At 48.1% G+C, this 22,495-nt stretch overlaps 6 protein-coding genes and 1 non-coding gene across 7 annotated transcripts; 4 read left to right on the forward strand and 3 right to left on the reverse strand.

Annotated features, from left to right (window-relative positions):
* Positions 1-359: 359 nt before the first annotated feature.
* F9C07_1310 (DNA polymerase epsilon catalytic subunit A) lies at positions 360-7,168 on the forward strand (the record flags this gene model as incomplete). Its single annotated transcript, XM_071507945.1, has 3 exons — positions 360-967; positions 1,027-1,166; positions 1,221-7,168. The coding sequence occupies 3 exons, from the start codon at positions 360-362 to the stop codon at positions 7,166-7,168; spliced, it is 6,696 nt and encodes a 2,231-aa protein (XP_071365828.1).
* Positions 7,169-7,960: 792 nt separating this feature from the next.
* Positions 7,961-9,394, forward strand: F9C07_1311 (putative calcium/calmodulin dependent protein kinase; the record flags this gene model as incomplete). Its single annotated transcript, XM_071507947.1, has 4 exons — positions 7,961-8,212; positions 8,234-8,324; positions 8,389-8,719; positions 8,809-9,394. The coding sequence occupies 4 exons, from the start codon at positions 7,961-7,963 to the stop codon at positions 9,392-9,394; spliced, it is 1,260 nt and encodes a 419-aa protein (XP_071365829.1).
* A 1,160-nt stretch (positions 9,395-10,554) lies between these two features.
* Positions 10,555-11,531, forward strand: F9C07_2228108 (uncharacterized protein; the record flags this gene model as incomplete). The annotated part of the gene is made up of 4 exons (XM_071509813.1): positions 10,555-10,705; positions 10,764-10,784; positions 10,900-11,168; positions 11,226-11,531. The coding sequence occupies 4 exons, from the start codon at positions 10,555-10,557 to the stop codon at positions 11,529-11,531; spliced, it is 747 nt and encodes a 248-aa protein (XP_071365830.1).
* Positions 11,532-12,178: 647 nt separating this feature from the next.
* F9C07_1314 (AMMECR1 family protein) lies at positions 12,179-13,292 on the reverse strand (the record flags this gene model as incomplete). The annotated part of the gene is made up of 2 exons (XM_041288267.2): positions 12,179-12,653; positions 12,724-13,292. The coding sequence occupies 2 exons, from the start codon at positions 13,290-13,292 to the stop codon at positions 12,179-12,181; spliced, it is 1,044 nt and encodes a 347-aa protein (XP_041140672.2).
* Positions 13,293-14,209: 917 nt separating this feature from the next.
* Positions 14,210-14,290, reverse strand: F9C07_t67. The gene has a single exon. It is a non-coding gene; the product is annotated as a tRNA-Ser (tRNA).
* Positions 14,291-14,435: 145 nt separating this feature from the next.
* On the reverse strand, positions 14,436-17,594 carry F9C07_2279576 (SGT1 protein-domain-containing protein). The gene is made up of 3 exons (XM_041288266.2): positions 17,216-17,594; positions 16,947-17,146; positions 14,436-16,893 (listed from the first exon to the last, which is right to left on the reverse strand). Exons 1-3 carry the CDS (start codon positions 17,478-17,480, stop codon positions 15,520-15,522), a joined length of 1,839 nt encoding a protein of 612 aa, XP_041140671.1. The 5' UTR covers positions 17,481-17,594; the 3' UTR covers positions 14,436-15,519.
* A 261-nt stretch (positions 17,595-17,855) lies between these two features.
* On the forward strand, positions 17,856-21,669 carry F9C07_2228111 (dystonin, GAS; the record flags this gene model as incomplete). Its single annotated transcript, XM_041288279.1, has 3 exons — positions 17,856-18,458; positions 18,520-21,368; positions 21,432-21,669. The coding sequence occupies 3 exons, from the start codon at positions 17,856-17,858 to the stop codon at positions 21,667-21,669; spliced, it is 3,690 nt and encodes a 1,229-aa protein (XP_041140670.1).
* Between the last annotated feature and the right edge of the window lie 826 nt (positions 21,670-22,495).

The following is a 22,495-nucleotide window of genomic DNA, read 5'->3' on the forward strand; positions in this document are numbered from 1 at the left end:
CGGAGAATGTATGATCCGAAGATAATCAAATACTGCCATTTCTGGTTAATTTTACCGTGGGCGGTGGACGTCTGGCCGAAGACACGCGTATAGTGGAACGCGAACGCGTCGGGGGCACCCGCAGATTGGCAACCAAATTTGGGCTCTTCAGTAGCTTAGCATGATCTAAGTTAACAAGATTGTGTACACTAGGCCTTCAAGCTTTGATCAATTTCTATTGAGTGTACAATTTGGCAGGAACCAAACATGCCCATTCTGTGTTCTACTAATAACTAATACTTAACGTTTGCGTTCCATGCTTAACCAACTTTCACATATCCCACAGTGATCCAGCCCTAGCCAGCGGGCGTGTCGTCGCAATGCCTATAAGGAAACCCAGCAAGTACGGAAACAAGTTTCGGTCGAACGCTGCATCTTTCAAGCCGAAACGGACAAAGACCATCGAATTTTCTTCTCTTCGATCGACAGAAGCCACATCCCAAGATGAGAAATTCGAGGCGATTCGGCTGGCGAACAGCATCGACGAATCCTTGGGATTTCCGCGCTTTGAGTCCGGTGAGAAAAGGGTCGGCTGGCTTACCAACATGCATAGTACTTCAGTAGAGGATCCGAATATACCCGGAGGACGCGCCGGTGTGGACTATTACTTTCTTGAAGACAACGGCGGAAGTTTCAAGGCAACGGTTGAATACGACCCATATTTCCTCATCGCAGTGAAGAAGGGACACGAGGCTGAAGTTGAAGAATGGTGTCGAAGAATGTTCGAAGGGCTTATCAAAAAGGTCACGAGAGTAGAGAAAGAAGATCTCAAGCTACCGAACCATTTGCTCGGACACCGGAGGACTTTCCTTCAAATGTACTTTGCAAATGTGAGCCATCTGTTGGAAGTTCGAAGGACACTTCTACCACTGGCGGAAAAGAACAAGAAAAATGTGAATGTGATGGATACTTACGTGGAGATTTCAAGGTTTGTTGGACTTAGGTGAATACTATCTGGATTGGTTAGGAGCTAACTCATTTCTTAAGCGCAAATGCTGGCTTTGATCTCTTTGACGACGAAATAATTAATGAGTCACGATCTAATGGAACTATGGAAGCGAGTGATTTTATAATTGATATTCGGGAATATGACGTTCCTTACCATGTTAGAGTGGCGATTGACAAAGGTGGGGGACTCCCTCCTATGATGTGGATTACCTGACTGACAAAACATCTTGCAGATATCCGTATAGGAAAATGGTACACTGTAGAGGCAAAACACGGTGTGATCTCATTGACCTGCATAGAGGAACGAGTCCAACGTCCTGACCCAGTTGTTCTTGCTTTTGATATTGAAACAACTAAACTGCCGCTGAAATTCCCTGACTCTGTCATCGACCAAATTATGATGATTTCGTACATGATTGACGGGCAAGGTTTCTTGATTACGAATCGGGAGATAGTTTCTGAAGATATCAACGATTTCGAGTACACGCCCAAGCCCGAATACTATGGTCCTTTTATGATTTTCAACGAGCCCGATGAAAGGAGTGTTCTAGAACGGTTCTTTGGGCACATAAAAGAGGCCAAACCAACTGTTATCGCTACATATAACGGTGACTTTTTTGATTGGCCGTTTGTTGAAGCGAGAGCAAGTGTCCTTGGGATCGACATGTATACGGAGATTGGATTTCGTAAAAACAGTGAGGACATTTATCAGAGCGATCACTGTGTGCATATGGATTGCTTTGCTTGGGTCAACCGTGATAGTTACCTCCCTCAGGGAAGTCGTGGTTTGAAAGCTGTCACTGTTGCAAAGCTCGGATATGACCCTGATGAACTTGACCCGGAACTCATGACTCCGTACGCAAGTGAACGCCCTCAAACACTAGCTGAATATTCGGTGTCCGATGCCGTCGCCACATATTACTTGTATATGAAATACGTCCATCCTTTCATCTTCTCGCTTTGTACAATTGTCCCCCTTAATCCCGATGACACCCTGCGGAAAGGAACAGGTACACTTTGTGAGATGCTACTGATGGTTCAAGCATATCAGGGCGAAATCGTTCTGCCTAACAAGCACAAGGAACCCCCAGAGGCTTTCTATGAAGGCCATCTGCTGGAGTCAGAGACATATGTTGGTGGACACGTGGAAAGTATTGAGGCTGGTGTGTTTCGAAGTGATATCCCCGTTACATTCAAGATTGATCCTACTGCCATCGACGAGCTTCTTCGGGATTTAGATGCGGCTTTGAAATTCAGCATTGAAGTGGAAGAGAAAAAGTCATTGGATGACGTTGTCAACTACGAGGAAGTCAAGGGACAGATCTCCAAGCTTCTAATCGCTCTAAAAGAAAATCCAAACAGGGACGAGAATCCTTTCATCTACCATTTGGATGTTGCTTCCATGTACCCGAATATCATCACCACAAATCGACTACAGCCAGACGCCATGATCCAGGAATCCAACTGCGCTGCCTGCGACTTCAACCGACCTGGCAAAACCTGTGATAGACGAATGCCGTGGGCATGGAGAGGCGAATTTCTTCCTGCTAAACGTGATGAATATAACATGGTTCGACAAGCGGTTGCAAACGAAAGATTCCCAGGCAAGACAAAAAACAGTCCGATGAGGTTGTTTAGCGATATGAGCGCCGAAGAACAATCCGCCATAGTCAAAAAGAGGCTTCAGGACTACAGTAAGAAGATTTATCACAAAATTCATGACAGCAAGACAATAGTCCGAGAGGCTATTATCTGCCAACGAGAGAATCCATTCTACGTGAACACGGTCCGCAACTTCCGAGATCGCCGATATGATTTCAAAGGCAAGCAGAAAGTTTGGAAAAACAAGACTGATTCTCTCAAATCGTCAGGTGCTTCGGCGGCGGACATTGAAGAAGCAAAGAAGATGATTATTTTGTTCGACTCGCTGCAGCTTGCCCATAAAGTCATCCTAAACAGTTTCTATGGTTACGTCATGAGAAAGGGGTCTCGATGGTATTCACTGGAAATGGCTGGCGTGACGTGTTTGACAGGTGCTCGAATCATTCAGATGGCAAGAGAGCTAGTCGAACGTATCGGTCGTCCACTGGAGCTTGACACAGACGGTATCTGGTGTATGCTTCCTGGATCCTTCCCCGAAAACTTTTCCTTCACTCTGAAGAATGGGAAGAAGCTAGGGATTTCTTATCCATGTGTTATGCTGAATCACCTTGTCCATGGAAGTTATACGAATCACCAGTACCAAACCCTTGTCGATCCAAAGACCTTCAGATACGAGACGCATAGCGACAACTCCATTTTCTTCGAGGTTGATGGGCCGTATAAAGCAATGATTCTGCCAACCTCGAAAGAAGAGGACAAGAACTTGAAGAAGCGCTATGCTGTTTTCAATCATGATGGGTCTTTGGCTGAATTGAAGGGATTCGAAGTCAAGCGGAGAGGAGAGTTGAAGCTGATTAAGATTTTCCAGACTCAAATCTTCAAGTTCTTCTTAGAAGGAACGTCGCTTGAAGAAACATATGCCGCTGTAGCCCGAGTAGCTGACAGATGGCTGGATGTGCTATATGAACATGGAGCTACATTAGCCGATGAGGAATTGATCGAACTCATTTCCGAGAACAGAAGTATGACGAAGACCCTGGAAGAATACGGTAGCCAAAAGTCCACATCTATCACTACAGCACGCCGTCTAGCAGAGTTCTTGGGAGAGCAAATGGTCAAAGACAAAGGTCTCAACTGCAAATACATCATATCTGCAAGGCCAAGAAATACACCTGTTACAGAGAGAGCTATTCCAGTAGCGATCTTCTCGGCTGAGGAGAATGTGAAACGGTTTTTCTTGCGGAAGTGGTTGAAAGATGATCCTGGTGATTGTGATCCTCGAACTGTGATCGACTGGGATTATTATCTAGAGCGATTGGGATCTGTCGTGCAAAAACTTATCACAATCCCTGCTGCTCTTCAGAAGGTCCGCAACCCAGTGCCTCGAGTCGCTCACCCAGATTGGCTGCAGAGGCGGATCAATGTGAAGGATGACAAGTTCAAGCAAATTAAGATGACAGACGTATTTGCGAAGAGCGAGAAAAACCCACTGACAGACATCTCGACGAACATACTCGACCATCGTGTGCAACACGCCGGTGATATTGGTGAGGTAATTGCAAGCTCAACTGAGAAGTTGAAGTCCTCCCCCAACAGTAAGACATCGCAGAAAAGAAAGCTTCCCGAAGGTCCTACGAAAACTTCTCTCGACCCTTTTGCTAGCCTGCCATCAAGGATGCCGCCAATGGCAGATGACTATGTTGGATTCTTGAAATATCAAAAGCAAAAGTGGAAAATCCAGAAGCAAGCACGCATCCGCCGCCGCCAGCTTTTCGGCGAAAGGACAAATATTGCTAATGACTCTTTGAGCCACCTTTTCAGAAACCAGGCTGAGCTTCTTTATATCAGTACCTGGCAAGTTTTGCAGCTCTCTGAAACGACAAGGCCAGGCATCGTTCGAGCTTTTGTCTTGATTGATAAAAAGATTCACACTCTCACAGTCAAGGTTCCCCGGCAGATGTACATCAATCTGAAACGAGAGTCTCTCCCTGATGTTGATGTTCCAGACTGTGAGGTCGAGAAAGTCAATCACACTTTACCGAACGGGCACCCTTCGGTGCATCTGTTTAAATTGACCTTGTCTGAGGAGACCTATTTGCGTGAGGCTGATAAAATGGATACACTTCTACAACACCCGAGCATCGAAGGTGTCTATGAGAAGAGCATTCCTCTAAATGTACGTGCTATTCTGAAACTTGGTAGTATATGTACTTTCGACGAGGAACAGCGAGGTGTTCTGGGAGAAGGATTAGACAGTGGATTTGACCTGTCGACTCTATGCCGTACATCCTCAGAGCAGCCTTATCTCATGGACTCGCCGTTGGTCTATCACTACTTGTACCATGTTGCTTCCGGTGATAGGCAGATCTTCGCCCTTTTCTCCACAACAAAGAGTGAGGCGCATGTTGTTATCTTGAACCGCACGAGGGACGTCCAGGGCCTTCCAAACGTCGACAAGATATATACAGATCTTCTTATGCGACGGAAGCAGAACGCTTCCGGAGATGAGCCTCAAAATGCCTTCGAATACCAGGAGAAGATTCACTTCCGAACAATGCAAGTCACGACCAGAAGAAAGGCATATCTAGAGGTCGGCGACTTGATCAAGAAATTTAGAAGCGAAGAAACCCAGCCAACTGTTCTTGTCATACAATCGCAGCAAAGAAGTCGCCTGTGCCACGACATCCCCATGCTCAGGGAGTATCCAATCATGTCGGTGAAACCAGAAGTATCTGATATGGATCTACCCCCTCTAGGCTGGCAGGCATTCATTGCAAGACGACTTGTTACACACTACCTGTATCTATCGGCTTGGATCCAGCATCTGACTATGTTGGCAAGATACGGCGACGTTCCCCTCTGCAACTTAGAAAGTGACGACCCACGGTATCTTATTGACATATCATATGCCAGGCGCCTTCAACAGAACAACGTCGTCCTCTGGTGGTCTTCCGGTCCAAGGCCTGATCATGCAGGGTACGAGAAGGACGACATAACGGGCCCTCTAGAGAAGGTGTCCATGCCATCTGTCAATGTTCCAAGCGCTTACACCACCGTGTGTATCGAGCTTGAAGTTCGCAATCTTGCCATTAATACTATCCTGACATCCTCGATTATTAACGAAATGGAAGGCGCTGATACACTTCTGGCATCATCCGAACCTTCAGCTGATTCGAATGGTTCCGGCGTCCTTTATTCGGAGAAGGCGTTCGCTTCAGCGGGTGCGATTGTACTACGGGAGATGGTGAAACACTGGTGGACTGAGGCCTGCGAAGGAAACAATATGGCAGATATCATGGTGCAGCACCTGATTCGCTGGGTAGAGAGCCCGGTCTCGTGTCTTTACGATCGGTCTCTACACAACTACGTGCGCATGTTGTCCAGGAAGTCGTTTCAGCGACTAATGGCTGAGTTTAGACGCGTAGGGTCTAATATTATCTTCGCTAGCTCCACGCGCCTCTTGCTTCAGACAACCAAGGCCGAAGTCGGAAATGCCTACGCATACAGTCAATACGTATTAAAGTCGATCCGTGCCAACCCGTCTTTCCATTTCATTGATCTCGAAATCAAGGAATACTGGGATTACCTGATCTGGTATGATGAGTACAACTACGGCGGAAAAGGCTGTCGGGAGGTAGTCGGATCAGATGAACAGGAACTGGAAACTGTCATGCATTGGCAGCTCAGCCGTTTCCTCCCGGGCCCAATGCAGACCATCTTTCATGATTGGGTGGTTGAATATATCGACTTGATGCACGGTGTCAAACACCCTGAATCAGCCGACTCGTCCACTCCCCGAATGACGCAAATCCCAATCGGGCGCCCGACCGACGAGGACGACGATGAAGTATCTGCCGTCCTCGCGGAGAAATTCTCGAAGCCCTTGAAGAAGCAAATCTCTGGTCTCATTCGCCGTCAGCGCGAGGAAATGCTACACCCCGAACTTGCATCAGACTACCTTTTCCCCGTCCTTCCTGGAGTCTTGTCGGACCCTAACGAGGAGAAGCGCAACCCCGTATTAGAATTGGTCAAAATGTTGATGCAGGTCCTTAGTCTTTCCAAGACGACGAGTTTGGAGAATCGACTTCTACGTCGCGAACTCCTGGCCATGTTTGAGGTGCGAGAGTTCAGTAAAGAGGGTCGATTTGAGAACCCGGCTGCCAGCCTGAAACTTCCCGAGCTTACCTGCAGCGCTTGCTGCTTGATTCGAGATCTAGACCTGTGCCGCGATGAAGATGTCCTCCCGGATCCCGGATCTGACCCAAGCAAGGCCGTGACGAAGCCCTGGCGCTGTCCTTTCTGTCAGACAGAATATGATAGACTGGCTCAGGAAGAGATCCTTATCGGCCAGGTCCATGGACTGATCGTTGGCTGGCAGACACAGGATTTAAAATGCTCCAAATGTGGAGGGCTGAAGGTTAGCGAGTTCATGGAGCATTGTTCGTGCAGTGGCAAATGGGTGGAAACCATGGACCGTGCAGAAGCGGAAAAGAAACTGCGAGTCCTCAACAGTGTCGCGAAGTTTCATGGGCTTAAGCTTTTGGAGAATGTTGTGGAAGGAGTTCTAGAACAGATATGATCGAATTCGTGCGTCTTTTTTTTTTTTTTTTCTTTTCTTTTTATCTGCTTTCATGACTTTTGGTCGGTACATATGTGTACATGGGAGTAAGAAGGACGGAACAATCATTTTTAAGTACTATACACGGCGTTTGGGATGCTGGGGGGGATCTTAATCTGGGAGGGTTTTATTGTATAGTATATCCATCAGCGTATGTATGCGTCTGTAATGTCATGGAATGTTACAAAACCCAAAAATGGTGAACTTATTTGACCTGTCAATCTATTGAATAAGGTTGGAACCGGCCGTCACGAAGAAATCACTCATTTTCTCTTCTGTCTCCACAGTGTTCAGATCCTCTCCTAGTCCTCCGTCACCTCCAAGAGTTCTTTGTTCATGATAGTCTTGGTATTTATACTTGCGGAGATCCATCGTTTTATATCAGTCAAGCCCCCACCCTAACGTTTTATCAGCGGCGACGGTTATCGAAACAGCGTTCCAACCAATTAATTAACCCCGCCATTGATTTCCGCGACGATTTCACCGCAAGTGCGACAGACCCATCCCACCGTCCCTGCGACCGGTGAACCTCTCAAACCGGTGGGTTCTCTTGCCAAGCGGACATATCTGCAGCCAATTTGACTATAAGGGGTCGGGTCACCCTACAGTTTGACAGTCTCTTGCTGACGATATAGTCAACAGTGCAGGCTCACGAAGCGCGTCCCATCCTTTTCTGCTCCATCGCGCGGAGACCAAACTACTTCTTTCGACTACGAAGGACTCCCCGGTTGGATACTTTATTTCTCTCCTTAAATGGCATCCCAAGCACAAGCCCAGGCTCAGGCTCAGGCCCAGGCCCAGCGTCCCAAGGTCCAGCCTTGTCGGTACAAGACGGGGAAGACCCTAGGCGCCGGATCTTACTCCGTTGTGAAGGAGTGCGTACACATCGACACGGGCCGGTATTATGCCGCGAAGGTGATCAATAAGCGACTTATGGCGGGGCGCGAACACATGGTATGGGTGTCTACTAGGAAAAGTCCCGGAAGATATACGGTCGCTGGCGATGTGTGTTGACTATGATTGTAGGTTCGCAACGAGATCGCTATACTCAAGAAAGTGTCAATGGGTCATCAGAACATTTTGACCTTGGTCGATTACTTTGAAACTATGAATAACTGTATGTCCCTTCCCGGACCATGGCCTGTGACTAGTGATCCAGGTTAACCGTCCCTGTTATGCAGTATATCTGGTCACCGATCTTGCACTGGGTGGCGAGTTGTTCGACCGTATCTGTCGTAAAGGCAGCTACTTCGAATCAGATGCTGCGGATCTTATCCGCGCCATTCTGTCGGCTGTGGCCTACTTACATGATCACGGTATCGTGCACCGTGACTTGAAGCCCGAGAATCTGCTATTTCGCACCCCGGAGGACAATGCGGATCTTTTGATTGCCGACTTTGGCTTGTCTAGGATCATGGACGAAGAACAGTTCCATGTTCTCACTACAACATGCGGTACACCCGGGTACATGGCGCCCGAGATTTTCAAAAAGAGCGGCCACGGAAAGCCAGTGTATGTCTCCACGGAGTGCCTATCCATCCCAGCTGCTTGAATAGACCAAATTCTCGGTTTTCAACAATACGTCTGACACAATGCAACAGGGATATCTGGGCCATCGGTGTCATCACCTACTTCTTACTCTGCGGCTACACCCCCTTTGACCGCGACTCCAACCTGGAAGAGATGCAGGCCATCCTTGCAGCTGACTATTCTTTTACTCCGCTTGAATATTGGCGGGGTGTCTCGCAGCACGCCCGGGATTTCATCAAACGGTGTCTGACCGTGGATCCCGAAGCGCGCATGACCGCCCACGAAGCCCTCCAACACCTCTGGGTCAACCCGCCCTACGACCCATACGCCGATCAGTCCGGTCAAGACTTGCTCCCGACCGTCAAGAAGAACTTCAACGCCCGTCGGACACTTCACAAGGCCATCGATACCGTCCGTGCGATCAACAAGCTCCGCGAAGGTGGCGGCCTGATGATGGACGGGGTGATGAGCGTAGACCCGAAACCGGAAAGGGTCAACGGCAACCATGTCGTCGAGGAAACATCACACCACGACGGACAGATGGACCTCGACAGCCGCAGCGATGCGCGCGGCCAGACGGAAGAACAGATCCGGGCACAGGAGCAGAGAGTGAAACAGATGGTAGCCGGACTGTGGAGTAGAAATGCGAAGAAATGATGAGAAAAACGAATCTGATGATATATATGCCAAGATCTCTACCCATTTTTTTTGCTTATAATCAGGTTTTCCGTTTTTCGATTGCTCCGTTCCGTGTCTTATACAGTTTTGTCTCTTGCTTGGCGGGTTTTGCTGCTATTGCTTATGAGGGTGGAAAGGTCTATATATGCCCATTGCTTGAGCTCTGATAATTGTTTATGTCAATGCATGGCAATGCCTTGATTAGTTGGTTTGTAAAGCATTTGCGGTATATATATTTATATATGGCTGCTGCGGGAGCTCTCCATAATTTTGGAATAAAATCAATGTATAGAGGAAATCTCATATCTTTTCATTGTATCTATTAACGGAACTATACAGTAATGCAATAATCGACCGTGTGATGTCGGAGCAAATTAGGGGAAGTACGTTAAAGACTCAGAAGTAGACCAAGACTACTAGCAGTATACTAGCTACTTTTGCAATACACAGAGCTTGGCCTGTATCAGTACCTACCGGGCTGTTTCTTCCCTGAAGAGTATAGCGCCGAGTGAGAATTGATATAAGGAATCGGTAGTTTAGTAGCACTCATCGTGCATCCACCTAAATATAATCCATGCATTGCAAATACATCAAGCCCAGATTGCTCCCAAGAGATGATCTGTACAAAAACAATCAACTAGCATGAAACACTATTGTCGAGCCCCAAACGAAGAACTTGCGTGCCTAAGATCAGCTCAGATTTGCCTCGCCTTTATATAATTTACAAGTATGGCGAACTGCAAGACCAGATAATACGGTTTTATTCAGAAACCGAGCAAGTAGAAGCTGTATTTCTCAGAAGATACACATAATCCCGAGATATTGAGGATAGGCAGTGTTACTGCCTGGCTAGGTAGAAGGGTACAGCCTGACGCTTTCCGTAGGATCATGGTTGTCCATCCATAGATAGAGAATGGATATGTGTCATATTCGTTTTCTCTTTCACCTCATCCAGACAGCTATGAGGTAATGGGAAGTTTCATCATGTTTATGTCGTGGTGGTGTTTGATATCTCTGCGAAATCGTAGACTTGTGGACTCCTTTTTCTTAACACTTACATTTTCTTCGTTTCTGTCCTTTTCCTGAAGTAACGTCTTGGTCTTCTCTTTCTTGGACTGTGTATCTATCAGACCATCACCATGTCGGACTTCCTTTACTCTATGCCCCAGCATGAACTGAGTACTCAAATCAAGTATGTGGCCGTCATGGGCATGACGGGCGTTGGGAAGACAACTTTCATTACCGCGTTAACAGGTGACAACCTGACCGTTGGACATGGTCTCAGTTCTTGTATGTTTACCCACATCAAGAAATGGGGACCTACAGTTACTAACACCGTCAAACCCAGGCACGAAGGACATCAACGTAGGTGAAACATTCATCAACGGACAAAGGGTGCATCTGATCGATACACGCCTGGTTTCGACGACACAGACCTCTCCGACACGGAGATCCTCAAGACGATAGCATAACATACTTGCAAGGTGAAGAAGGGACCAATATCCACTTGACGGGGCTCCTATACCTGCACCGGATCAGCGATGTGCGGATGCAAGGAAGTGCGTTGAAGAACATCCGCATGTTCCAGAGTCTCTTTGGGGAGAATGACATGGCGAATGTGGTTCTGGTGACGACGCGCTGGAACTCTGTAACTAAAGACGAAGGAGTTTCGCAGCTGCGAGAGCTGCTGGAGAAGGATAGGTTCTGGGGAGGCATGATTGCTGCGGGGGCGAGACATGAGGCTTTGCTTGATGTGGAGGCTGATGGTCGGCGGATTGTTCAGAGTTTGCTGAGGTAGCCGCCTGTGGAGTTGGAGATTCTGCGGGAGTTGAAGGCTGGGAAGAGTTTGGAGCAAACAGGGGCTGGGCAAGTGGTTAGTGCGGAATTGCGGAAGATGGGACGGAAACATGCCGAGGAGAATGCAGAGCTCAAGGAAACTCTTCGGGTGGAAAAGAATAGTGAAATCGCCCATCAACTTCAGGTTGCCTATGAGGAAATGATGCAACAGCAGGAGCGGATTGCAGAAGAGCAGCAGAAACTTCACAAGGCGGAGATGAGGCGAGTTCAGAACCAAATAAAGACTCTTAAGCATACCCACCACTGCTCACTGATGTGATGTATCTGCTCGTGCTGGTGGATAGTGAGAGTCACACCAGGACCCTTTCAAGAGCTGATGAGTATCCCAAGAGGTGCTTGATTCAGATCCATGCTAAGTATCAGGATATGTGCTCAACGTTGCTGGTAGTCACCTTGACGCGCTTACGGCTTTAGTTGCTGTATTTTCTAGACCTGCAACAATATACATTTTGCTACACCATCTATTTTGATTGTAGGTACATCAGTATTGGGCCAACATTCAAGAAGTAAGGCGCTAGTATAGCATCCAAATGGTTGGTACGGTTGTTGTTCCTGCTTTAATCCTGATCCATCTCATGTGCATGGTTGTCTTGTAGGATGATCAACTGCATAGACACACTTACTATCCGTCCTGTAAGAGACGATTTTGAGAAGATACTGCATATCTCAACTACGGCAAAAGAATTGAGGGATGAGATTAGACGTTGTACGCCTCAATTTCGGGATGTCCCTAAATATCAATAAAACATGCAGACCCTAAAAATTATCAAACCGAACACGCCATCACCTCTTCATTAACACCATCATATCATTAACCAGATAGATAGATGGTCTTCAAATGCGCTCCTCAGGCCAAGGGCTAGAAAATATCATGCGCAGAATAGAAACCAAGGCCATCACATTTGTTCATACAGCTGGATTCAAAAGCTTCTCGCTCCCATCCCCCAGGGAGAGAACCCACTGCCGCCATTCCTGCCATTCGGTGTAGCTCGCGGATGCCTTCAAACCTTGGTACTTGACTACTCGGAAGTCGGAGACCTGCTCCCATGGCTTGCTGGAGCCAGACGTGTGACCTCCGCTGTTGCTACCCCTTAGAAATCTCCTGGTCATGCTTTCATGACCCCCATCCCAGCCTGCTTTTTCCATCAAGCTTTTCAATGTCTGCTCTTTGGTCCACCCTTGCTCCACAGGAACGTCCGGTAGATAGGTTGCACCGTAGCGTCGACCGCGGTTAATAAAGGAGATACGGATTCCATGGACTCCGAGAACCCAGTCTAGAGCGTTAGTGCAAGGCTCAAAGGACCCAAGGAGGGTTAGAGAGCATGACAGGGTGGGTATAGCGGCGGCTGGAATTGGAGTGAAGCGGCTATCTTCGAACGCACTACGACCGTGTTAGCAACAGGCGTCTAGGTGGGAGACGATCCGTCTGCTCCCACATCAGGGATACATACGAAGTGATAGCGTACGACTCCAAGCCTGTAGCAAGCTCCTGCGCCTCGAAAGTGCCGATACAACCGCGAAGTGACTTACGGCCGCTCTTGGAAAGAGTGTTCCAAGTTACGAATAACGGATACTGCCGATCTTTTTCCCTTTGACGTCTCCAGCCGCTCGCATCAGACTGCAGCGACTGTGAGCTTGGAGTGGTCATGGTAGTAGTAGGGGTGGAACTAGATAGGCCTGAGTGCGAGGAATTACTCGACGGCGTGGTAGCGGAGCTCGAGTCCGACAAGATCTGACTCTGGAGCCGATTGATATTGGGTAACTTCAATCCCTGAGGGCCGTTTTTGGGTTTAGAGGATACATCGTCTATGTCATCATCGTCATCTCCAGACTGCAGGCCAAGACTGGCACTCTCCCTCAGAGAAACCGACTCATCGTTGTCCTGGAGAGCGGAAACTTTCTTAAATTTCTCGTATCGTTCCCATAGCTCCTCCACGGCTGCGAGGCTAATGTGTTCTTGACCTTTATACGAGGCGGCGAGGCACTCAAAGCAGTAATAGCAATGGGCGGGGGTTGCCATGTTCTCGAAACCTCCAGGATCACGGGCAAAAGGCGAAAGGAATTTACTGTAAAGCAAGCCAAGCGTCCTTGTCCTTTAGAAAAGCCAGTTTTCTGTGACAGATCTTCTGATACTATCAGACACCTTGCTCCACCCGGATAGACACCGCTGCGTGCCGCTTATCTCGTGAGAAGGCACAGAAGATCAACACTACTTATGAACAGATATCAAGCCCGTTTTGAGTCAGTTTATTCTGAGGGGAGACAGATAGATCCAGCAGTGAAGCACACTGTCTGGTTCCGTCTGTGTTTGTGTCTGGTAGAGGAGAGGGGAAAGAAGGAATGAGGGGAAGTACCCCATTACATATCAGGCGTCGATAAGATAAGCTCCACGTGATGCTATGGCTGGTGATTTCCCCGTGACACGATTGAGAACAGAAAAAGGGACTGAACTCCACAAAAAGTTGAGACATCAACATTAGTACTGTGTAGATCTGCAAACCCAACACTTCCCGGATCCGGCTGTAACCTCCGACCACACATTTTCGAAAGGGAGCTCCTTAGGGCTATTGAATTCTGCTCTGCAATCCGATTGACTAGTGGGTGTTGTTCCAGGGTTATGAGGTGGCGGAACGTGGTTCGGCGGTGCCTGAATAACCCTGCCCGTGATCTCTATGGACATTCGGAAAGGCCTAATGTGGATTATGAGAATGTATCACTGACAGGCGATCTGTCTATCTTACTGGCGAAAAACGAAAAAACAACGAATAATGTAAAATACTATATGCCTCCCGAAGCAAGCTGTACATGGTCCGAACGTTCCCCGAGGACATGTTACAAACGAGCCCCACCATACTACGAAGTACTCAATACTTAGCTTCCGCCACGCTTTTAAAAAGGGTCTTCAGAAGCGAAGAAGAAAAAAAAACAAAAAAGATACGTCAGCGACAGGATTTGAACCTGTGCGGGCGAACCCAATAGATTTCTAGTCTATCGCCTTAACCACTCGGCCACACTGACTGGTGCTGTTATGAACTACTTACTAGAATAATACATAAAGCAATGTATAAATGTCTGCAAAGCACCTAATCAAGTAAATGGTAAGGAAGAAGTCAAATGTGAGACAGACTGCTTGCCTGCCCAAGAATATTACTTTCATCATTGTCTCTTAACCTCTCGCAGGACTGACTGTTCTTTCATGCCATCACTATTGGTCGCCCCATCCTATTGATGCTCTGGCTTATCCTATATAAGGCAAACGCCACGCAGTCTTCATTCGTAGATTGCTTTCTTTCTCTCGATTATCATTCATTTACTTCTCGGTAGGCATGAAATTTGCAGCAGTAATGGCAGCACATCGCTAGAGTAGTAAACACTGAAAGAGGCCTTCACGATGATATCACATGATAGGTGAGCCCTAGTGGTACCTGGGAAGGCCTGTTCGGGTCAACCAACCAGAAAATATCTACCAGTACCGTGAAATACTAAAGTCTATTGTTTTGGGGGGGGGGGGAGTTGTAACCCTTCCTAGATTTCTTTATTTCATTCCTTTTCGGTAGGGGTCGGGGTATGCGGTTGGTGGATGGTAGGGATCCTAGGGTAATTTTTGGAGTCGTGGTCCCTCTATATATATATGCCTATATTTCAAATGTACAGTACCGTGGAACATTATATGTTGGACATATGTTCCACTTAACCACCTGTTTGGACGATATCAAACTGCCATTCGTACTAATGACCCCACGAAGCAATATAATATATATATATATATATATTGTTCTACTTGAATCAACGAATGGCAATAACCCGAATGCAGATGCCCTGCTTGGGATATCGCAACCTAAGTATCATTGTGTCTTTTGTATCTTGAGTTGTATATATCTATCAGTATATACCTATAGTAAGACGACGCCCTCTAGGGTTCTATCCAACCTCGCCGCGGCCGCAGAGAGCCTAATGCATACACCTCGGAGCCAAGTGCCCCAACAGCATGCACCACGGTCAAATATTGGTGAGTGACGCCCTGCGCATCTAAGACCCCCGAAGCGGCCGAGAGGTGATCCACTAGAACGTGGAACTAAAAGGCCTTCAAACATGGACGTTCCTAATTACCAGACCAGGCAGTGTGTTTTATGACAGAATTCGAGCTGTTGATCAGTCGCACTGTCGCCTGGAGGAAGCATCGTGTTCCTCGGGTGAAGCTAAAGACTATCTGTGTGAGATGAGTTTCGTAGCTGAGCTGATAGCCATCACCGTCCACGATCATCCTTCGGTATAGGCAAGTTTAACATAGACAACATATTCCGTGCGGGCCCTGCACCGCCCGCCTGACTCTGAAGGGCTTCCAGCAGGTTTTTTGCGAGATTTATGTCGATATCCCCATCCTCAAGGTCGGGCATTTCCCCTTCACCTTCGTCATGGTCCTCGCCCGACTTCCCTTCAGACAATGCTTGCTTACCTGCAGATGATCTATTCGGGCGGTTTAAATTAAGTACACCCGTGCCTCTCAGTTCGGCTTCCATCTGCCGTGATAGCTCTTGTATCTGTTCAGTATCATCTTCAGATTCATCATCTAGTTCTTCCACTCGATTGCGTGGCATCGATGGCCGAGACGGGCCCTTGGGACCAGATGCTGATGGCATTCCCATCATTTCTTGCATCATCTTCGAGAACTCCTCTTCATCAAAGGATGCCTCCTTGTCCTCTCCGTCACTGCTCACTTCATCGTCATCTTCATCGTCACCGTCGTCGGAATCAGAGTCATAATCGTCAAAAAAGTCGGCCCCATCGAGACCGGCTGAATCGTTATTCAGAAACTCTTCAAAGCGTGCAACGATACGCTGAAGATTCTCTTGGGCGTTGGCGTCGCCAAAACTGCCTTTGGGGAGCTTTCCATCGTCCTTCTCCTTTCCTTTCCCCTTGAGTTCCCTATCGAGATCATCAAAACTGATGTCCAGCCACTTTTCGTCATCCTCTGTTTTATCCCAAGTAGAAATTTCCTCATCGGTAGGCAGGCTCTCATCTCCGCTTTCAATATCCTCCAGAACAATTTTTATCTCCCTCACGACAGCCTTATCTTGATTTTGTGGGTCGGCGAGAAGCATTTCAAACCCACAGGTAAGCTTCATACCCAATTCTGCCCTGTCATAAGCTTTTTGTTCATCCTTAGAAGGTAACGCCCCAGTCCATGATTTTGGGACCGGGAAATCCTGGCTTTTGAGCTGGGCATAACCAACTCTAGTGAACCGGACGCTGACCGTCACGAAATCCTCAGGCTTAAAGACGAAACTGTCGGGCTCTTTAGCACGGAGAGGTCGTAATGCAATTGGGTCCCTTAGATAGAAAGCTTCCACTGCTGATGAGATATATGCGGGCTTTTGGTGTAACAAGTAGGCGATCTTGCGTGGGATCCTAATCAGTGCGGAATGAAGGTTTTCGCTGATTTGCTGGGGATAATTGCGCAATCGATAGAACGCCTCTTCCTGGATCATTGCTGAGCGCATGAGCCGCGCAGGTTCCTCGACGATGATTTTCCTCGAATCTGGAAGAGATAGCTTCTCCGTCACTTTGCCCTTTTGGTTCTTCGGCTTGATGATAACAAGTTCACCACTGTGTATCCATACCTGCAGACATCATTAGCACCATACAATGGACGCACAAATAATATTCCTCTTACTCTGTTATCCGCGACTTCGGGCTCCAGCCATGATGGCAGTGCGCCTGCGGCTTCGATGAGAAGAAACTGCCCATCACCATCTGTGACCTTAACCCAGATATCCTTATGCTTTCTCGAAAGCTCGCGCAGCAAATACACAACTACCCATTCATCTTCAATCGAGTCGCCGAAATTGGTGCGTCCGCGCAGAAAGGTGATTCCTAGTTACAGCTCAATCAGCATGGCCCTGTGGGTTCGGCTAAAACTTTGTAAAAGACGCAATCACATACCATCCTCCTTAGTAATCTCCAAGCGGAACCCTTCTCTCTGCCAGATATAGTCTTTGAGAAGGTCCTTGGTAAGTTCCGCTGCAGTACGTTGTACTTCCACCAAGCGCGATCTCGTTTCTGCGACTTCGTCGACGATAGCGGGGGAGGGGTCGGAGGAGATATGATAGAGCGAATACTCCACACAATCGTCGGGAAGCTCAGGTTTCGGGATGGGATGAAAGGTGGATCTGAACCATGCTAGGTCTTCCTCTGACATGGGTGCCATGTTGGCAATTTCAACACACCAGTCGTTCGCAGGCGCAAGAAGTCAGTTTCGCTCCATCAAAAGAAAAATTACTGGCAATGACTTCATACCGAACGAGACGCGGCGAATCACCCGGTCCGGCACCCGTGACTTCAACACCAAGCCGTTTCCGGCTAGATATCAACAAGAAAACGGTTGTGGGTCCTCACCGCCCAAAACACGTCCTCGTAATGCCGCATACACGGCTTGTACTCTAATCCTAATCTACTTTACTGCATTTTAGTGTTGCTTCCCTTCACACGCGCCAAGATTTAGAGATGATCGCGCGCTGGCAAAAACATTGAGCCAATCCAACACCTCAACTTTTACGAACTTTTCGCGTGATCCGCCTTGACAATGGTGGTGCCGTACATCGACACTCCGCGCACCGAAGTCGACGGAAACGCGACTTACCTCACCAATGGCTTTCGCAGCGTCGGACGGCATAACCTATCGGCGCTCGATTCGGTCGAGAACTCGTTCCAGACACCCTCGAAAGATGAAGACCTCCTAAAAGGGCTCGGTGATGATCGAAGACGAAGCTCCGGCGGATTTAAGCTTAGTACACCGCGTGCAGGCACCGGTTCCAAATCGACAAGAAACGCGTTGAACGGCCGGCATCACCTTCCGACCGCAGCACCACCCAAGGGAGAATTTACTCCATTGATGCGGAGTGCTGCAAAGAATAATTTCTTACGAAACATGTCCACGGCGAGGGGGAACGGTCACAAAACTCCAGCTTATATGAAGGAAGGTCGCAGCAATATCCATACACCTGGGCTGCCGAGTTACGATATGACGGGTATCGACGAGGAGGATGAAACCGACGACCAACCAACACCACTACCGCAGGTTGCAAGCAGTAGTGTGCAAAGTACACCCCTTCCCGGGTTGTCGGGTAGAGGCGGGAATGGCCTCTTGAACGATGGGCAGAACATGACTCTGAAGGAACAAGAAAAGGTAAGCCTTGCTTTCTTGTATTCTTTCCATAGGGTTAACGCGGTGCAACTGACCTTTCTAGATAATCGACAAACTAGACAAGGATAACTTTGGTCTGAAATTAAAGATCCACTATTTGCAAGAGCAGCTGGAGAAAGCAGGCCCGTCGTACAATCAAGCAGCACTCAAAGAAAACACCGAGCTGAAGGTGTCAAAGCTCACGATGCAACGAGATATCTCCCGATATAAGAAGAGTCTCCAACAGGCAGAACGCGACCTCGAGGCCTACCGCGTGCAATTTCAAGAACTCCGGGAGAAATTGCGGAGGGGCCAATTGGATGAAACGTCACAGCGCGAGATGGATCTGATGCGGGAGGAACTGGAATCAAAAGATCAGCGAGTCAGAGAACTCCAGGAAGAACTCCGAGATGCGAAGGATAGGCAGTCAGAGGAGATTGAAAAACTCCGTGATGAGATCGAGGACCTGGAAGCCTCTCTCAGGGAGAAGGAGCGTACGATTGACGAGCGCGATGAGGAGCTTGAAGAGCTGAAAGACAAGGATAGCAAGGAAAATGGAGCACTCGCTGAACTCGAATCTGAACTTTTACGCGCGAGGGAGCAGATGGAAGAGCTACAGGACTCTCTCGACCAAGCAAAATCTGAAGCCCGAGAGGCAAGGGTGTCTGAAAGCCGCGCAAAGAGCGACAAGGAGGAGGCCGAGAAGAATTTGCAAGAGCTACATGACGAGATGGCAAACAAGTCCATTAGTACAAAGGGGTTGACTCGCCAACTAGAAGAAAAATCAAGCAAGTTGGAAGAAGAGCTTCGGACACTGCAAGAGCAAAACAGCGTACTGAAAGAGGAGCTTGAAAGGAAAGCCCAGAATGAAGCCCACCTTGAAGAGCAGTACCGGCGGGCTCAGCAGAGCATGGACGATGAAGGACAGAAATTACATAATGATGCTGCACTGGCCAGACATCAACTAAATATAGCTCAGCAGGAACGCGACGCTCTCTCTGCTCAATTGCAGGAAGCACTCGATGAGATCCAGCGTAAGACAGAGGAAAAGGAGCTCCTCCAAACACGCCATTACGCTTTAACCGATGAATCCGGTGGTCTACAGGATGAGTTAGCACAGGCGCAAGCCAGGATACGAGAGCTCCAACACTCCATCAATGATACGAAAGAGCATGCCCTGGAAAACGCCGATACCATCCGCACCCAATACAGAGAGGAGATTGAAAGACTTCAGGAAGAAATCGAGGCTCTCAATCATGAGATTGAAGATAAAGAAGGTCAATTTGCGTTGGAACAAGACAGGTGGGAAAGCACCAAGCGAGCTTTGCAACTTCAGAAGGACAGAGCCGAAGACCAAGCGGCTGGCTTCAAGCGTACTATTGAGAAGCTTGAGCAAGTTGAACATACTCTTACGGGTAAAGAAAGCAAGCTTCAAGAGGTTATTGATAGTGAGAAAGCGCGGCATTTCAACTCAGAAGCGGTCTTAAGCCGCCAAGTGAAGGAGTTGAACGACGAGCTCTTATCAAAGAGACAAATTATTGATGACCAACGAACTGAGCTTCTTTCAGTTAAAGAAGAACTTCGCCTTGCCAAGCGTGAAGAAGCAGCACTGACCGAAAAAGTACAAGCTCTGGAGGATGAGGTCGTGGTATTGCAAGCGAACTTGGAGGAAGAACGAGAGTATGCCAAGGGACGAATGCAGAAAGGTTCCAGCGATCATGACAACAGGCTGCAGAACTTAATATCTGAGAAGCAAAAACTTCGCGATCAGCTGGCTAATGCTCATGTCGAATTGCATGATCTACGGACGTCGGTTGCTGACCTCGAGGCTGAGCGTGATGAGCTCCAGGCTCAGCTCGACCAAGCCCAGCATCAGGTTGACGACACTACTAAGTTCGATAAAGAAAAGGTTGAGCTCCGCAAATCTACTCTGCGTCTCGAAGGCGAGCTCAAGAGGTTGAGGGAGGAGAAGTCATCACTTGTGGAAGCGAAGGAGGCTCTCGAAAAGCAGCTCAGCTCTGAAGTTGAAAGAGCTACGATAGAAGAGAATCGTCTTGCGGTTGAGATCGATCAACTTCAAGACAAGCTGCAAGCAACTTCCGGTGTTAGAGATAGGGAACTGACTTCGGCAAAGAGTAAAAATCAGCGTCTCGAAAGGCGAGTGCAGGAGCTAGAGGCACTTTTAGAGCAACAACCTTTGGGCGAACAGGAGCACTCGACCGCGAACGCAGATCTCTCAATGCTGCGCCATAACCTAGACGAGGCGCGGAAACGGGAGAAGACCCTACTCCAGCGGGAAGCAGACCAAAAGGCCTCCGTCCGAAGCTGCAAATCAAGAATCGCCGAGCTTGAGAGAGAGTTGCACGACACCATGATGCGGAAATTTGAGGACCACTCTCCCCATGCGTCACCTTCTGATAAACTCCACGAAGAGCTCCGGAGCTTACGAAAGCAACTATCCGAGGCGCATCGCACGCTAAGAGAATTGAAATCAAAGAACCGAGACCTCGAGCGAGCTGCAATGAGGGAGGAGGACCAGCGAGATCTGCATGAGTTGCTTAGATCGTCTACGCTCGAGGCCGAGTCCTTGGCCCTGAAAGTATCAGAACGCGATGCGCGGTTGAGTGAACTAAGAGCCCAAGTACGCAGGATCCGAGAGGAGCGCGCCTTCTGTGCACGAAAGGCCGAGGCGGCCATCAAAGACCTGGAGTCTCTCCAAGAACGTCACAACCAACTTGCGGAGAAGACGGGCTCCAAATCTGACAGCAAGAGCAGACACGACAAGGAGATCCTGGGCTTAGGCAAGGAGATCATCTGGCTCCGTGCTCGGTTGAAGCGGGAGGAGAAGTTCCGACGTGACCTGGCTTGGAGCAAGGGCCTGATGGAGCTCGGAGAGCGGGTTCGAGTTGCATGGTCCGTGAAAATCCATTCAATTTTCCATTGGCCTACTGACTAACTAACTTCTTTCCCTTGCAGTAACGAAGCCGATCTCAGAATGATCTCCGAGATGGGAGTCAAGCCCCGTGACCGCGCTATGCTTCGCAGCCCACGACAGAAGCTCAAGACCGGCATCTTCATGGTCAAAGCAATTGTACGGATGCAGCGTATGGGCCAGCAATGGCAAAAGACGAAGAAAATAGGCGAGGGCCTCAAACGGGCCAAGAACGAGGTGCTGAAGAGAAGAGAAGCGTCGAGTAGCAAGGCATTGGTGTAATTGCCGTACTACTTCTGTTCTGTTTTTTTGCGTTTGTTTCGATATAACCAGTCATTCTTTGGTTTACGACTTATTTCCAAGTGATTCCCCAATCTGTTCATACCGGTCTCTAGGTTTTCTTTTACTCCACTGATTCTGTTTATGGGGGCGTTTTTGACTATTGGATGAAAGGATGGATAGGACTTATAGTTAGCTTGTCTTGCCGTTGTCTGGACATTCTGCATATATTTTATAGCCTGTACGGGTTGCTGTTTTTGATGATCAGGATAATTGAATGAGAAATGTGAAGCTTGCGAGATATAGCTATTGTGTGGTCTTTGGATCTTATTATCTGATTGTCCTGTGTAACTGCAAGAGTTCATGCTCTTGGATAATCATCGATTGGGTCTTCTGATATGTATGTAGTGGCTATCTAGTCGCCAGCAATCAGAATTGTAGATTTGTATAAGCCAAGCGGGCCTCCGACGCCAAAGATGAGGAAGTAATAGATAAGCATTGTTCATTAGACTTTATTCTTCAGACACATGACTCATGAAATCAACACAATGAATTTAACACTGAATAAACTCGAACTCAGCCCAAACTAGTTCAAAACGGAATTGTAACGCCTGGCCTCGCCTTGCCGAACAACGGTAACGCTTCTAACACCGGGGTCGTGGGAAGGATGAATATAAGAGGGACGTGTATAGGAACCTGCACGGTAGCCGCTTGAGAGAGGATGAAGTGAGAATGTATAAACGTGGAGTATCTCTCATTCGCTCAATCCAAGAGAGATAATGAGGAGGAATAGTATGCAAAAAAGAACCAGCACAGCGGTATATGGTTT

This window comes from Aspergillus flavus, chromosome 1 (assembly GCF_009017415.1).
Source record: "Aspergillus flavus chromosome 1, complete sequence".
NCBI lineage: Eukaryota > Fungi > Ascomycota > Eurotiomycetes > Eurotiales > Aspergillaceae > Aspergillus > Aspergillus flavus.